Source organism: Phocoena sinus, chromosome 15 (genome assembly GCF_008692025.1).
Source record: "Phocoena sinus isolate mPhoSin1 chromosome 15, mPhoSin1.pri, whole genome shotgun sequence".
Classification (NCBI taxonomy): Eukaryota; Metazoa; Chordata; class Mammalia; order Artiodactyla; family Phocoenidae; genus Phocoena; species Phocoena sinus.
In genome coordinates this window covers 46723813-46739711 of record NC_045777.1, presented here as the reverse complement: position 1 = coordinate 46739711, position 15899 = coordinate 46723813, and the positions used below count along the sequence as shown (strand labels likewise).

The window sequence follows — 15899 nt, the reverse complement described above, 5'->3', positions numbered from 1 at the left end:
CTTTATTTCCTAAAATAATGTTAAAAATAGAATTTTGATCACATAGACAATGTCATCTGATATTTGTGGTGGGAATATTTTGGTTTGAATGTTTTAAAAAAGAATCTAGTCAGTGTTTTTATATCTGACACGGTCCAGAAGGGAGGCTGCTGAGAATTCCTAATTTTTCTTTTTTTTTTGGCCGCAACGTGCAGCTTGTGGGATCTTAGTTCCCCGACCAGGGATCGAACTCGCGCCCTCGGCAGTGAAAGCACAGGGTCCTAACCACTGGACCGCCAGGGAGAATTCCTAATTTCTCCCTTGTTCTGTAAGAGGCAGAATCTTCCAGACAAATATTTCTTACCGTGACAGCTGGTTATAAATTCTCACCCCTTTCATCTCATCCAATTTAACATAGGCTAGTGGAGACTTAGGTAGCAGAAGTATTTTTCAATTAAAATGTTCACGACAAGAAGGAAGTAATCTCCAATTCCAGAAAATTCTTTAATATTACTCAAAGTATCATTTCAGATGATATCATTTCAGATGCTTTTGTTGCTGCTGTTGGATTGTAGTGGAGGGCGAGTTGGAGAGCATTTGATTTGGGGAAGAGAGTATTCCTATGATTATAGATGCCCCTGACTCCCTGGGGTGTCAGCTGGCCATGCTTTGTTATCTGGGGCAGGAGGTGTGGCTGGAGCTGAGTACAAAGAACATCTGATGTAGGTCTTGGGAGCAGGCTTCTTTCCACTGCCCTCGAGGGCCACCCTAAGGGTATGTGAGGCCATTGATGTGTCTTTCCCTCCTTTCCCTTGAACTCCTGAACATAGAACTTTTTTCAGGAGACAATGAACAGAAAATTTTGGCCAAACTTCCCCAAGTGCTCAATGACTCTGAGGATATGTGTGTGCAGAAAGCAGAGGGTCCTTCCAGAGGGTGGCAGGCCTGCCCAGGCATCACCGCCACCAAGCTTGGGAAGCCTGCTCTCGTGCCGGTTCTTTGCCAGAAGCCCACTGTTCAGATCTGAAGATGTGAGCAAATTCATCTTTCCAGAGAGGTACCGTCCAGCAGTTCCTGGGGCCCCAGAGAAAGGCCAGGCCCAGCGTCCTCTGCCCACAGGGAGGATCTCCCAGGAAACAAGTTCCCTGGTCTTCGTTGGGCCTGGTCTGCGTGAGGACTGCCAGGTGGCTTCAGACTTGGCCTCAGGGAAACGTGCCTGGTGGCTGAAAGGAACACGAAGCTACATTTTCACGAAGCCGAAAGGAACGCGTACACTGGTTAAGAACAGCGACTGCTGCTGAGATAAGTGTCATCAAGAAATGGGGCCCCTGCCTGGAGCCCCACTTTCCAGCTGCGGGGCTCCAGGGAGCCTGGGTTTCAACAGCTGTAGAAGGAGGTGGTGGGAGTGGAGGGATGGCCCTTCCGACTAGACAGTTGGGCCTCGGTGAGCCGGGTGCATCAGAGCACGTCCACTGGGCTCCACATTCATGACTTCCACTTTTTGATTTGAAAAATGAAAGGCAATTAAAACCATTGCCATCTATAGAAAGAAGGTGAACGATAATAGTTCCCCTTGACATAAACTGTTGAACAAATCAAGTGGCCCCGATTTAGTTTACACACAGACAGAGGACCATAGCACTACCTCAGAGGTGTACAGAAGTGGACAAACATCTGCATCTAGAGAGGAGAGCGGGTGCTGCCCTGAGGCAGCCCTCTTGGTCTCCCCAGTGCCTCACACTCCCGGCCCCTCCAGGATGCACATGCGGGAGGGACTGCGGGTGAGGGCTGCCCAATGCATCTCGATGGGGCTGGTCCAAGCGCCTCAACCCCAATCCTTCTGCAGCTCAGAATGCTCGGGAGGCTTGAAAGAAACAGACGATGGGTTTCTACTGAGACCTCATGATGGGAATCTAGGTGGGGGGTTGGGTAGGACTCAGCATCTTTCGAAGCCTCTGTAACGAAGAAAATCATCCAGCTTCCTTTTATGAGGGACCAAGTATTAAAGGCACAACATACCTTCAAGCGAGCTCTCGCTAACAGTCAAAAGCTAAAAAAAGCCAAATGGATTCAGGCTCTACTCGGCTCCCAGGAAGGCAGCTGGATCCCTGTGGAGGTCACTAAATGTCTTGTAAGTAATAGGTACTCAACAAATATTTGCAGATGGACGAATGGATGCTTTTTACAGAACTTGACTGTCTAATGTTCTGGAAGTTCCCTGCTGTCCAGAGCATGGGAGTAGCCCAGGATGCTGGCAGGGGCCACCTGGCCAGGTGGTCCGAATGTGGCTGGAGTCCTGAGTTGGGGCCACAACCGGGCTTCAGCACACCAACAGGAGGCGTTATTACATCCTTCCTACCACTTCTTCACAAGACAAACCCTCAAAGCTGCCCTCTTGCTCAGCAGGGTCAGGGACTCCAGACCTCTGGAAGGGTGGCTGGTGCAGAGGCTGCCCTGGAGAGACGGGAGCCCAGGCCGGGGCTCACTGTGGGCTTTGATACACACCTGGCTATTTAATCACGAAAACAGGAGGGACTTGGATATAGGAGATCAATGATGCTTGGTCTTGGCATTCCAGGGTATGAACTGAGAGGTCAATTTTTACATGAACACACTGGCAAACCTCCCTGTATCCATACTGGCTATCATTCTGGATACATATTAAGGCTTTGGTTCAAAAAAATGCTTTTGAACAACTTCGTCTGATAAGAATGTAAACCATCTTTTGTTAGATGCCAGGATAAACTTTATTTTCCTACAAACTATAATGAAAATAAGAGAAACGTGGCACATGAGTACTGTGTTTCTACTTTATTAAGTTGTCACAGTAAATCAGAATTAAAGACAGAGGGCAAACTGGAGAGTCAGGTAGTGGCCATCGGTGGGCCGTGTGCTTCTCCGGGCGAGGGTCACCCCTCGCCACGGGGCACCATGCCTGCCAAGTGTGTTACAGGCAAAGTCTACACCGATGGAGGTATAAGCCCAGATGTGGAGCATCAGGAAAATTAAATAATAAGAGACAGCAAGATAGAAATCAAATGACACCCTATAACTTAATTTACCATGTTTATCAAATTTCATCCTCATTTACATGTACTAAATATTGTAGACCTGAAAACACAAGAAAACATTCACTTAATGTGTATGTCATACATAGGTACTGAGTGCAACTAAAACATGGCTGTTTCCTGTTGAACTTCCCTTCGGATGTGGACATTCCCCTTCAGTAGCTATGAAGGTAGCACAGTTACATCTACGACATCACAGTAAACATGAAAGCGTCCTTCAAACCTCCAGATGATACAGATATGACAGTGAACGAAGCACAGGTGGTCACACCTGAGGAAGGTCAGGAAGACGTGATTTGCATCGTCTACCGATCCACAGGATCTTGTTGGTAAGGCTAAGGTCCCATACGCCAGCCTCTCTCATAGAGTCAAGGCTGAAACCCCCTCCTTCCCAGTGGCCGTCGGGAACTGCAGCCTTAACCGCAGGAAGACGCTGTGACAGTCGCTTACCCGAGCTACAAGTCCTCACTGCTGTCTACTTAAGGTTTTACCACTTCAAATGTCATCATTTTGTGGAATTACTATTTTTTTAAGTACAAAAACCTACTCAGTGAGACTATAGAACAACATCTTTGCTTCAGATGGAAATCAGCGTGCAGAGAAGTGAGGGGACTGGCCTGGCCCTGCCTGGAAGCCAGCAAGTCTTATCTATTTTGGGCCACTTAGGGCCACTTCTGTTTATAGATGGCTGACCTACTAATGTGACAAGTCAGCACTGTGACTCAGGTGGGGTCCCCACCGGATGAGTGATCCTCGGCAATTTTGCTGAAAGGCATTTATTACAGAAGCTCGATATTTGCTTTTCTAAGTGAAAAAAAAAAAAAAAAAAACTTGATCATTTCAATTTTCCACCCCAAATAACATGAACGATTCAAGTGCATGTGAGTGCAAGCAAAACTGGTCGCTAGAGTTCCTGTCTCCCGGTTCCAAATCTCCAAACCAAAGCTGTTACTGCTAAGAGCCATAAAACTTCTGGCTGTCCTCTAGGGTCATGGGGCTGCCAAAAATCATTAGGGATTATAGGAAGGTCTACCTATTTGCTACCTACAACCGGATTTCCCACTCCAGGTCAGGACTGGTTCCTGGAGATGAAGTGGAATCATGGCGAAAGAGTCCGGGGTGGGGGGGTTCAATACGATTCTGAATCCTGACACTGACTAAATCCAAGAATTCTGCAACAGGGGTATTCTAGAGCCTGAAGGTGACACATTCTCCCAGAAGCTAGAGCTTCCGTGGCACTCGGGAGCCCAGGAGCACGCGATGCCCTTCCTGCAGGAATGAGGTACCACGTGGAGCAGCGGCGAGAGTGCTGAGTCCAGAGCCACGTGGGCCAAGGCACACCAAGCAGACAGCCCGCATCACTTAAGGTCGGGGAGGGGGTGCCCAGGAAGATAAGAATCGTGACAGCTGTTAACACAGCAGAAAAGGCTGTCACTTCCAGTCACCCTTTATGCTGCCACTAAGCCCCCAGTAAAGCAACAAATCGGCACCGTTTACAGGCCAGCCCAGGGCACGGCCTCTGTTTGGAATGAACCTGGTTCTCTCGGGTCCCAGCAGTGCTCGAGCTCCCCCTTTCTGTGGGACTGGCCTCAAGTCCTACCTGCAATCCTCTGTAAAACAGAAGAACAAGCTCCCTCGAGAATTAGAAGTCCCCTCCTTCCAGGAAAGCCTTTCTCCACTGTCCCCACACCAAGGCTGGCTCCTGGGTCTGCCCACCTCTCCTGCCAACGTCGGGTACCAGCCCAGCCACCTGGACCTGGGTGGTCAGGGGAAACGGCAGCTCTGTGGGAGATTGGGCTCAGCGGGAAGGTGGCCAAGGTAGGCTGGGGGTGTGCACAGGTGAGGGCAAGAGTGGAGAGGTGGGGAAGCACCTGCACGGAGACCTTTCCAAGCCCTTAGCTGGCAGCTCCCCTGTTGAGCCCTGGACTTACTCTGCAGATGGCCCGAGGGCCTAGATGACAAGCAGAGGGCCTGCACCCAACACCCTGACCCCAGCAAGAGCGCCCGGCAAGCACAGACGGAAGGTGGGGCTTTCTTTCTTTTTTTTTTTTTTTTTAAAAAAAAGATGCAACAGGCCTTCCTTGGGGAGGCAAATGGGTACAAAGTAGGGATCACACACCCTCTGCTCGGGATCTGTCACCCTAAAGCTCTGTGTGTCAGGAAACGTGTGTGAGGCCCCTGCCGGCAGGGTACCACAGGGCAAAGCCTTCGGAGGTGCCTGGAAGGGAGCTTTGCAGGGACAGGACCCTGTGTGTCTAGAATCACCTGAGCGCTCTGTGATAGAAGCTTCACCATCATCACCTGGAGGGCCTCCAGCAGGGCCAGGGGCAGGAAACCCCTCCTCAGTTAGCGGGCATCAGGAACCAGGTGGAATACACACAGCAACGGAGGTAAAACTTCTCCCGGGCTCGAGACTCTAGGGAAAGCCAATTTCCATGATGATGAAATTCTGGACTAACCATAAATCCTAACAGAAGAAGAATGAGCAAAATCAAGGCAGGGAACATTCCCCCAACAACCGGCCCCTCGGTGAGACACGATGGGTTTATAAATGACCGGCGGACAGAGTCAGCTGCCCCCTGCCCTCCCGGAAAGCCCGGAACCTTCTCCGTTTTCCTCTGCTAGGGCAGCCCCACCGGCGCCGCGTGACAGTGGGCGAGTCTCCGGTTGTTGGTGACTTTTTCTTTTCTTGTTTCGAAGCCCAGGGTTCCTGAGATGCCACCGCCTAGTTTGAAAGTCCGATCCACAGCATTTCGGTGGGATTCCTCTTCAACTTCAGAAGACGGTGAATGGGGAGACCGGCTGAGGGCACCAGCAGGGCAGTGATGTTTCCGGAGTCTGGGTTTGGGGATTCGGGTGGGGAGGTGGGGGACTCTCAGCCGTCTCACACTCCCCGAGAGGTGCCGTGCAGGAGGCTCAGCCTGGCGGCCAGGGCCCTGGAAGGAAGCAGAGGGAGGCCCACGTGGGCACAGGTTGGAGGGAGGACGTGCCACGGCCCCTGGAAGAGGGCTGGACCCCCGCCCGGAGCTGTGCGTGCAGGGGTGTTTGCTGAATGAACCCACAGACCAAGGTCTTTCCTCCCAGCCTTTGCTCTGGACTTTCCTGCAGCATAAAGGGAGCTATGAACCTTTCTGAAATTCACTGGGCCTTACCGTCCAATCTGCGATAAAGAATGAAGAGAAAAGGCACTGATGACAGTGCGGGGAACGGGGGAAGCCAAAGGAGCAGCACGGCCCAGAGTCAATGAAAGAGCAAGAAAAACTTCAGGGGTAGCTTGTGGATCGGTCGGTGGTATTATTTACACGGATCTACGTGCTGGTACTTTACACCAGGAGTTACAACTCGATTATTCCCCAAGGGGTCTGAGACAGGAGGGCAGGACTAATTGAATGCATCCAGAAGCGCCTACAGCTGTTTAGCTGCAGAGGGAAAAAGGAATGAAGCTGAAGCCTGCGCGCCCGCCGCGCCCCCAGTCCCCAGGGCTGCTCGGAGGAACCCAGGCGCCCGCTGCTGCAACACCGGGCCGCGGTTGCTGAGGCAGGTCCCCTGGGCAGTGCTTCGAGGGAGGACCGTTTCATCACCCTCCTAATAACCTATTTTTAAACCCTGCTGGGCTGCGCCCCAGCTTCCTCAAAAGCAGGCTTTCTAACCTTCTCCCGACATCCTTCACTTCTGGGGCTTTGGCTACTGCCATTTCCATCATTACTGGCCTTTGAAATTAATGTACGCAGTGACCTTATTCACAGCATCTTCTGTCATTTTCGGATCTGACCTCATTGTTTCCAGGGAGTGCCTCTGGAATCAATACCTGCAAACATGCCTGGATCCAAGGAGACCACCTTCCCCAGTGCTGTTCTGAAATTCAGCTTTAAGGTCCCCCAGCCCGGGCTTCTGTCTCCTCCCTCTGGTCCCAGGAAGGTCGCGGCAGAGAGAAGAGTTGTGGGTCTCTCTCCTGCTGTTTTCGTCTTTGAAAACAGGCTGCTTTCGCTAAAAGCAGCAGAGCTGTACCGCCATCAGAGGTGGAGGCAGTGTTGGTTACATCGCCCCATCACCCTGGAGCCAGAGGTGGGCATCTCATCAGCATGTAGTCCAGGGGAGCGGGCCGCAGGGCGAACAGCCCTGACTGAATCCCAGGTACGATTCTAGTTTGAATACCTTCACTTCGAATTGTGTAAGACTTCACGTTATTAACTAGGCACCACCCCACCCACTTTGGAATCAGATCGATTGGGAGAGGGACCCCCCTTCCCCCAAAAAAGCAAGTAAATGAAAGAGATAAAGTGATGTTCAAAGACCTGATATTAAGTGAGAGTACTTCTGGGCCAGAAGGGAAACATTTAACCTTCCACCCCTACCAGGGAGGCAGGAGGGGGCCCCTCTCGGTCCTGCACCGCGCGGCATGGCGGGTGGGCAGGGTGATGCCAACTTTGACGAGCTGTGAAGCTCTGGCAGCAAAGCGGCCTTCGTGCATCTGAGGGCAGTGGACCCACCACCGGGTGTCCCGGGAAGGTCACGCCCGGGCAGGAGCCTGCCCTGCACGCCCCCGGCATTCCTCCAGTCCCCACCTTTCTGTTGGCCCGTCCCCTGGCTCCCGTTGTGCCCACTGTACCCCGTGATTGATGGGGAGGCGGCAGCTGCGGACCGAGCAGGCCGGCCGCAAAGGGGGTGATTCCACTCCTGGCTGCTGACAGCCGCTGCCCCCGCCCGGCCTTTCCTCGAGCTGGAAGCCGGGGGTCTGTTCAAAGGACACTGGAGCCCCACTTGGCCACCTTTGTGGAGGGACAGGAGGACACGTGTGGATACGGGGTCCCAGCAAATAAAGGCTTTTGCACGCATCCCCACTGCTGGAGGGGACTGTACAGCTGCTCTGCCCGGCCGACATGGGCACCTGGGCTTTGTGGCTCGTGCCGCTCTGGGGGCTGGCCCCAGTGAGCCCGGGGCTGGGGCAATTCCGTGGCTGAGGGGCTAAGAAAGGGCAGCTGGGTTGGAGGGTCAGCTCCCTGTGGCAGTGGCCCTGCCTGCGGGAGGTGGGCAGTGCTTCGGCTAAACCAAGAAATCTAGACTCTAACTTCCCCCTCCACATCTACTCAGGCAGTGACGGCGTCTGTGCTGCGGCCCCACTGTGGGTGACGCGGTTGATAAATGACACCTCGCTCCCTGACCTGCCCCATCATCTGCTCTCCCTTCCACCTATGAGCCCATGAGTGGGTACAGCCCAGGCCACCCCACTGCTGCGGGGAGTCTGCCATCCATTGGGGCGCACAGGAAGGGCCTGGACTCCAGACCGGGGCAGAAAGGGGAGGCGCACGGAGGTCACACCTGCCGTGGCTGGCCTGCCCTCTGGGTCCTAAACCACAGCAATCCCGGGGTTCTCCACCCTCTGAGATTCCCCCAGCTTTTGTCTGCTCTTCCTTTCTCAGCTGTTCCATTCAGCAGACCCGGGACGACCTGCCCTCCCCAGCCCAGGCCTCGGAGGCCCCATTAAGGCCAACGGTCAAAGGCCAGCCCGCACGTGCTGCGGCTTATCAGCCCATTTCAAGACCCTGCTCCTCCTGGCTCGGCGACAAAAAAGGGGGCGGCCCCAGGTCCACTGGCTCCCCGAGGCCCCGCACACAAAAGGGCGGGTGACAAAGACCTTTTCTGGGATGGCAGGTGTTGGTGTGGGATTCCACCCGGAGTACAGGGGCCGAAGAAAGGCCAGCCTGGGTTTCCCGGGTGGGCAGGCAGCGCAGACACGCAGGGCAGAGCCCCTGTGGAGGAGAGCAGGAGGCAGGAACCTGTGGGCATCTCAGCGTTGAGTGAGCCACGGAGGGAGATGGGTTAGTGAATAAGCAGGGTGGTTGGCCAATCCGCTGAAGTGTCAGTCTTACCTTGTACAAATACCGCGCCGAGGCCTTTACGTATCTGAAGGGAAAGAACATAAAATGAAGTGAATGCAAGCCTGGCACACGCACAGCCCAACTTGATATGAGCACAGTGCTAAAAATACGTTTATTCCTGGGCGGCCTGAGTGTTCTTGCAGTTTCAGAGATCATTACGAATTGGAAATTCTCCTACAAGTCCCTCGGCAGGACAGAATTCTAGCTGGTGTCACCCGGATAGGTGTGAAACGAAGGTAACGTTAGCTCTCCCAGGATGTGTGACAGATGCTCTTGGGAGCCCCGCAGACACTGGGTGGCACTGACCTTGGTATCCTGTCCCTGCTGCCTGATGTTTCCTAAATATTTGGTCTAAGATACAGTCAAGAGAAGAGTTTTCAAGACCAGCAATTGGAATTCTATGGATGCCTTGAAAAAATAACTGACACCCTCCAAGTGTACACGTTTACATGTCTCCAAGTTTCATTTTACAGGGTTTGAGTGGTACGCGGTGTGTTAGTTCAGTACGGGTGGCACCTGCGATGTGACAGTCCCCAGGGGGGAAGCACGCAGCGTGCTGTGCAGTGTGGCTGCGAAAGGGACCCTGCAGAGACGACATCCGACCCTCGCGCACAGAGTAGCAGGACCCCAGCAGTCCTGCCAGACCCCAGAGAGGCTCTGAGCTCTTTCGTGACAGGTTTTCTTAACTATCCCAACTCCCCCCTCACCACGGCCATCCTATTTCCCACGTGGGTTTCCTCAGCAAACACAGTCTCTGTCCGCGTCAGGTGACAGCTCCTCACCCTAACCGCCACAATGCTGCTGAATTGTGTCACTAGACCACCATCATATCTGGACAAAGGGCATTTATCAATGACATGGACTGCTGTCTGTCCGGCCGCCGTTGTAAGCTTGGATTGTCTGCTGACCTCACCAGCAAGGCAGGCACGGTGACCAGGGCCAGTTTCTAAGACGGATGCCGTCGGAGGAGGGACCACCGACAGATCTTGGGTGGGGCTCTCCGGAAGAAATCTGGGCTTCTCTGAAGCTGTACCGTACAATCCATCAATGAAAATTTCACTCCTCCCCACCCTCCAAAATTATGTGGGATTGGAAACTTCAGGATAGACAACTGATCGCGATGAGGCACTAGGCTTCTCTGTCTTACTTGATTTCTAGCCACTGTTAACGGCTCCTTCTTTACACGGTGATCGAGCTCTAGGGGCACAGGAAGTTCTCGGGCAGTGTTGCTTCCTGGTGCTGGACTGGTATGTTTTCTGAGGGACCTTTAGACGATGCGATGATCTAGATTGCCTGTCTTCCCCCAATGCACCATGTGCTCCTGGAAGACGGCAATTGTGGGACATCTCTAGGCGGGTCTTCCTCCAGTGGAGGGGCTGGGCTTCCCAGGGCCCCGTGCTGCTGACCCTCTCCCCACGAAGGGGCTTCTCGATCCCCCCCGCCCCCCGCAGCCCCTCGGCCCTGGTGATGCTGGGCGTACAGGCACCCGATTGGTGGAAGCAAGCAAACAGATGGTGCGTCTGACAATGGAGGGCTTGTTTGTAATTGCTGATGAGGACAGCCTGCCCCTCTCCCGGTGTGTCCCCAGATGCAGCCCGGTGTGCTGTGCTGGACCAGACAGAATGTCTCAGGAACTGCCAATCCATGGGCGAGTTAAGGAGATGCAAAAACAGAGGCAGTTGGGGGCTGCCGTAATTATTCCATGGGGCTCAAATGTCACTTGCCCTTGACAAACAGACAGTGCTACCAAAGGGCGGGGCCCCTGTGCGTGGCACAGAGGAGCAGGCTGTCAGCTTCCCGATGCCTCCTTGGGGGTCAGCAAGAGGTACCCACCACCCTGGGCAGTGGTGGAGACACCAGAAGAGACCACGGTGCTTGGAGCTGCATGATGCCCAGGCGCATGGGAGACACCAACCCTAATTATTTCCTCAACCGGGTGCCTGGTATGTGCCAGGTACTGTTCTAGGCTCCAGGTGACAGCGGTGAACAGAGCAGATGAAACCCCTGCCTTTGAAAGCTTTGGTGGCAAAGGTAACGGCATGCCACTGGGGGGCAAAAATATCTTACTCTTTATTTGTAGCGCAGATAGAAGTACAGAGAATATACAGATAAATGGTATTTCTGTGGTGTTTCAGGGGAGGAGACAAATTAGGAAATAGAAATGCCTTAGAAGCCTCTCTGGTACGGCAGGAAGAATAAAAGGTGGAGAAACACTGATTGTACGGGTTAATATGTATCTTAAATTCAGAGTTTTCTTACACGTGAGTGGTGCTGGGAATCAGGAGTCGGCCCCGCTCACATCTGAGAGCAGCTGAGAGAGATGCCCCTGGGGAGACCCTTTCAGGAGTAACTTGGATGCCAACGGGCCAACTGCGGTCACTCAGCGGCTCAGACACAGAGCGGGCGTCTGGAGACTCCAGAAGTCGCTTTTAGAGAAAGATGTCCTACTTCTTGGGCCTTGTGAGGCTCCTTTGACACCTGGATATCCACAAGGGTTTCAAGAGACACAGGAAACCACCGTCTTGGTTGGAGATTTGCTGTGCTCTATGCAGCTCTGTCGGAGGCTTTCCGAAAACCGGTGGGCCTTTCTGTGGCCTGTTTTCTCTGGCTGTACTCACCGGAGAGCAAAAGAGCAAGGATTTGCACCAGGCGTCTTATCTCTGAGGCAAGGCTGCCGTCCAGGACTGTCCCCCGGGATAACGCTGGGCAGGGTCAGAGAAGAAAAGTGGCTGCTCTCCCTGGGTCCTTGTTACTGAGCCATCAGTGTGGGAAATGATGAGCTGGTTCAGGATAATTAGCGAAGGGAATGGTTTTGAGAGCTGCCATGGTGAGGGAGAGAAACAGTGGGCTGGGGTTCCAGCTTTAGGCGAGCGCTAAATACCCTCCCAGCAGGAAGGCGGGCCAAGCGGGAGATCAGAGAGCTGTCTGGGCTCTTCAGACCCCTTGGAATGGCTCTGAGGACCAGGAACGGGGTAAGCCTACACACTCAACTCAGCACTGGCAATCCAAGGCCAGTGGGCACTAGCCAGCCTCATTACCACGGCCAAATGGCCCAAGGATGGTTTCCAGAATTTCCAGCCCAGCAGAAGGGGCTGTGTCCTGGCCCCGGACCTGGCTCTGGGCTTGGCTTCTTCTTTTTGATCGTTGGTCTGGCCCATCAACTTGGGTTCTGAAGCAGAAAGCTAGGGCAGCTGGACCGAGAGACAGACGGGCAGAGAAAGTGCGTGCATTGTGCCCGCCCACCTGTGCGGGGGCCTGGCCAGCGGGTGGAACGTTCTTGAAAACGCCTGTCTGGCATTTTTCTCTCCCCCTTCCATGACTATAATGTACATTTATGCATCTATGACTGAATTTAACTAAACACTGAAAATTAATGTCTTGTTAGGCCCTCGTGGAGAAAGATATTTCCAGACCCTCCTGCTAGCTCACGGAGCGTGAACATGGAGATCTCCGTCTATCCGGCCATGGAGAGACTGCTCATTTTACCAGACGGAATTATTCACATCTCAAAATGGAAAAACAGTACAGAAATGTTTATAGCGGCAAAATTCACAATAGCTAAAAAGTGGAAATAGCCCAAATGTCCGCATGACGAATGGAGCCGAAGTGTGGTTGGAATGGAATATTATCTGGCAACAAAAACATGTACAATACCGACACAGGCTACAACGTGGACGACCCTTGAGAACGTGCTAAGTGAAAGAAGCCCGTCAGTAAAGACCACGTACTGTCTGATTCCACGTACACGAAACGCCCACAATAGGCAGGTCCAGACAGACAGAAAGTGGACTAGTGGTTGCTTAGGGCTGGGGGTGGGGGGAATGGGGATTGACTACTAGTGGGTTTATGTTTTTGTTTTTCAGGAGGGATAAAAAGGTTCTAAAATTAGATGGTGGTGATGGTTGCACAACTTGGTGAATATACTAAAGACACTGAGTAGCTTACTTGAAATGGATGCATTGTACGGTATGCACATTATATTTCAATAACGTTGTTTTTCAAAAGTGACAAAAAAGAATAGAAGTTGGCCTGGGCACCACTACTGCCAGAGCCTTTCCAAGAGGGAAACGACAGAAGTGGCTCCAAGTTGCAGGGAGAAATCCCCCATGGGACCCAGGGAGGCAGGGGGCCGGGGGCAGCTGCGGGGTTCAGCTGGAGCCCCAGCCAGGGTCCTCCCGAGCCACGCCGCACGCTGCGAACCATCCTCAAAGCAGAGCAAACGGCGCTACCCCTCCGGTGACACACTGCTCTCCCTGCAAGGTTGTCTCCCAGCTTTATTCTAACTTCGTCTGTTTTATAAAAACTCAGGAGTGAGGGCTTCCCTGGTGGTGCAGTGACTGAGAGTCCGCCTGCCGATGCAGGGGACACGGGTTCGTGCCCCGGTCCGGGAAGATCCCACATGCCACGGAGCGGCTGGGCCCGTGAGCCATGGCCGCTAAGCCTGCGCGTCCAGAGCCTGTGCTCCGCAACGGGAGAGGCCACAGCAGTGAGAGGCCCGCGTACCGCAAAAAAAACCAACAACAACTCAGGAGTGGCCTTGGGCAGTGAGGCGGGATTACACTGGGATTCTGTGTGCTGCTGGGCATTGGTTTTTAAATATCCCAGTAATCAACAGCTCCAGGAAACACAGCAGTTATGTCTGTGGTGACACGCGGGAGGACGGTGAGTTCCCCGTATTGCTCTGAGGAAGCACTAAGGGTGCAGTGGGCTGTCTGGGTCCTACGGATAAAAGCTGCCCTTTGGTCTTCAGATGTGAAGGAAGCTGCTTTAGCCCACAGCTGTTTTCTACATGTGAAGTCTTCCTGCGCTGCCCACTTCTAACGTAGGAAATACTTTGGTTAGCTTTCAGTTGGATTTCTCAGTTATCCGTGCCAAAGAGGGGCTGCATTTGCCACCTTACACCCTGTATAGACCATAAGGGCTCCGAGATCGTCCTTTCTGCCTGGGGGGAGGAACATTTTGCCTTTGCCTCTAAGGCAGGCCTCCTCCCCGCACCCTGCTTTTCACTTCTGTGAGCGTGTTCCCCACAAGCAGGGGTCCTTTTGGGGTGGGTGATGAGTCTCGTTTGGGAGAAACTTAAGCCGTGACCCTGGCCTTGACACAATAAAAAACACCCAAGGCTGAGAACAGCTCCAAATTGCCGAAGGGCTCACTCTTACTCTGCTGAGGGCAGACGGTGGGAAGCATGTACAGGAAGCTGCAAATCCCCGCGGGGATGTAAAGAATTACTGTCCATGGATTGTTCTAGAGACAATTTGTACCAGAAATGCCAGGGAAGCTCACCCCATGTCCCAGCCCTTCTGGGTAACTGGGAGTCATGTTAAGTCTCTCCAGACGATGGAGAGGTACCCACCGTGGTCCTTCATGCAAGCTCGTGGGTTCTGGTATGAGTCTGGGGGTCTTAAAGGGGTGAGCACAGGTCAGAATCCCGCCCAGTTCCCCTGAAGGAGGGGTGTCACTGCGCTCCCTCCACCTGTGCTGGCTGGGTTAGGGCTGCGTTCCGTGGCACCGGGCTGAGGGGGCTTCTCTGGGGGTCTCTCTTGTGGGCCCACAGTGAAGGTCTGGGGAGAACAGCTTTTCAACCACCCACGTTCACTCCTTGGTCACACATGAACCACATGAACTTCCGCCCACCCCTCCTGAGGAATACGCCCCACAGAAGCCAGAGTGATCTTTTCAAACAAGAATCACAACGTGTCACCCACTGCCTCACACCCCCAGGGAGCTGCCACTCTCACCAGAGTGACAGCTGAGGTCTGTGCCTGGGTCGAGGGCCACTCTGACCATCTCCTGCTCTTCCGTCCCCACCTCGCTGGGCTCCTCGCTGCTCCTCACATGGGCCTCAGGGCCTTTGCTCGTGCTGTTCCCTCTGCCCAGACTGCTTCCCCCAAATTCCAAATGGCTCCCTCTCCCTTGTCTCCCTCAAGGCTTCCCGCAAACGTCACCGTCTCGGGGAGGCTGCCGCTGCCACCCCATTTCAAGTGCACCCCACCCCTGTCTTATGTGTCTGTAGCACTCCTGGCCCTCCTTCGTGCTTTTCCTCCTTAGCACCCCTCACTATCCCCAATCTTTATGGAATGTGTGTGGAGGCCCCGGCCCCGTGGGGTTTGTGTGACAATCAAGTGGAACTGTCGCCCCATCTACTGAAGCTGCATCAAAGGTGTGGGGGTCCCGGGACCCAACCTGGACCCGAGTATCTAAATATGGCTTCTAGCAAGTCACCGACTTTGGGTAATGGGATAGAGAGTAGAGTCAGCCTAGTGGCCTGAGAACCCTTATTTTCTGGCTGCTTCCTTTCTTCAGTGGTGACCTCTATCCTCCGGGACCCTCGTCCCTGATGCTCCTGGGTCAGCAGACACCCCTGGTCAGGAGCGCCCGGCCTCAGACAGCTGCATGCCACGCCCGATGTCACGGAGGGCCCTGGTGTTACGTGGCACCGGGCTGCTCCCAGCCTTGGGGACGCAGCTAGGGAGCAGGGTTGCAGGGCTGGGAACACGCCAGCTGCAGCGTCTGCCCGGGCGCACTTCCGCAGCCACACAAGGCAGTGTGTGCTTCATGGTCCCGCCCAGGATCGGGGCTGAGGGGCAGAACCTTGCCAGAGGGTCCTGGAAGACCCGGCGGCTTCCCTCACCCCCAGGTGACCACACGAATCAGCCGATCCCGCTCGGGAGGAGAGATACTGGGTGGCCCGCGTGGGGGCCCAGGTAGGTGGAGCGTGTCCTGTGCAGCTGGGATTCATATTCTGGAAGCGGTCAGAGGATAGGGTTCTGCCTGTTCATTCTCAACACTCTCTGCACTGATGCTACGAGGTTTCTCAGGTGCTGAGAAACGAATTCTGGCCACGTCAATGCTGTCCCCTTCATGCAGTCTTTTTTTTTTTTTTTTTAATTTTTTACAAAGTTGACTGGTATGTTTCCCATTTTTAAGGGACTTCCTTAAAGCCTTTCGAGGGACTTTAAAGGCCAATGGGAAA

The 15899-nt window shown here is 53.7% G+C and overlaps 1 protein-coding gene across 1 annotated transcript in view; it reads right to left on the bottom strand.

The window, feature by feature from the left end:
* Positions 1–2775: 2775 nt before the first annotated feature.
* Positions 2776–15899, bottom strand: part of RALGAPA2 (Ral GTPase activating protein catalytic subunit alpha 2) — a 284371-nt gene continuing 271247 nt past the window's right edge. Inside the window, 2 exon segments of the mRNA XM_032604977.1 lie at positions 2776–5983; positions 8918–8951. Coding sequence (XP_032460868.1) covers positions 8944–8951 — 8 coding nt within the window. The 3' untranslated portion in view covers positions 2776–5983; positions 8918–8943.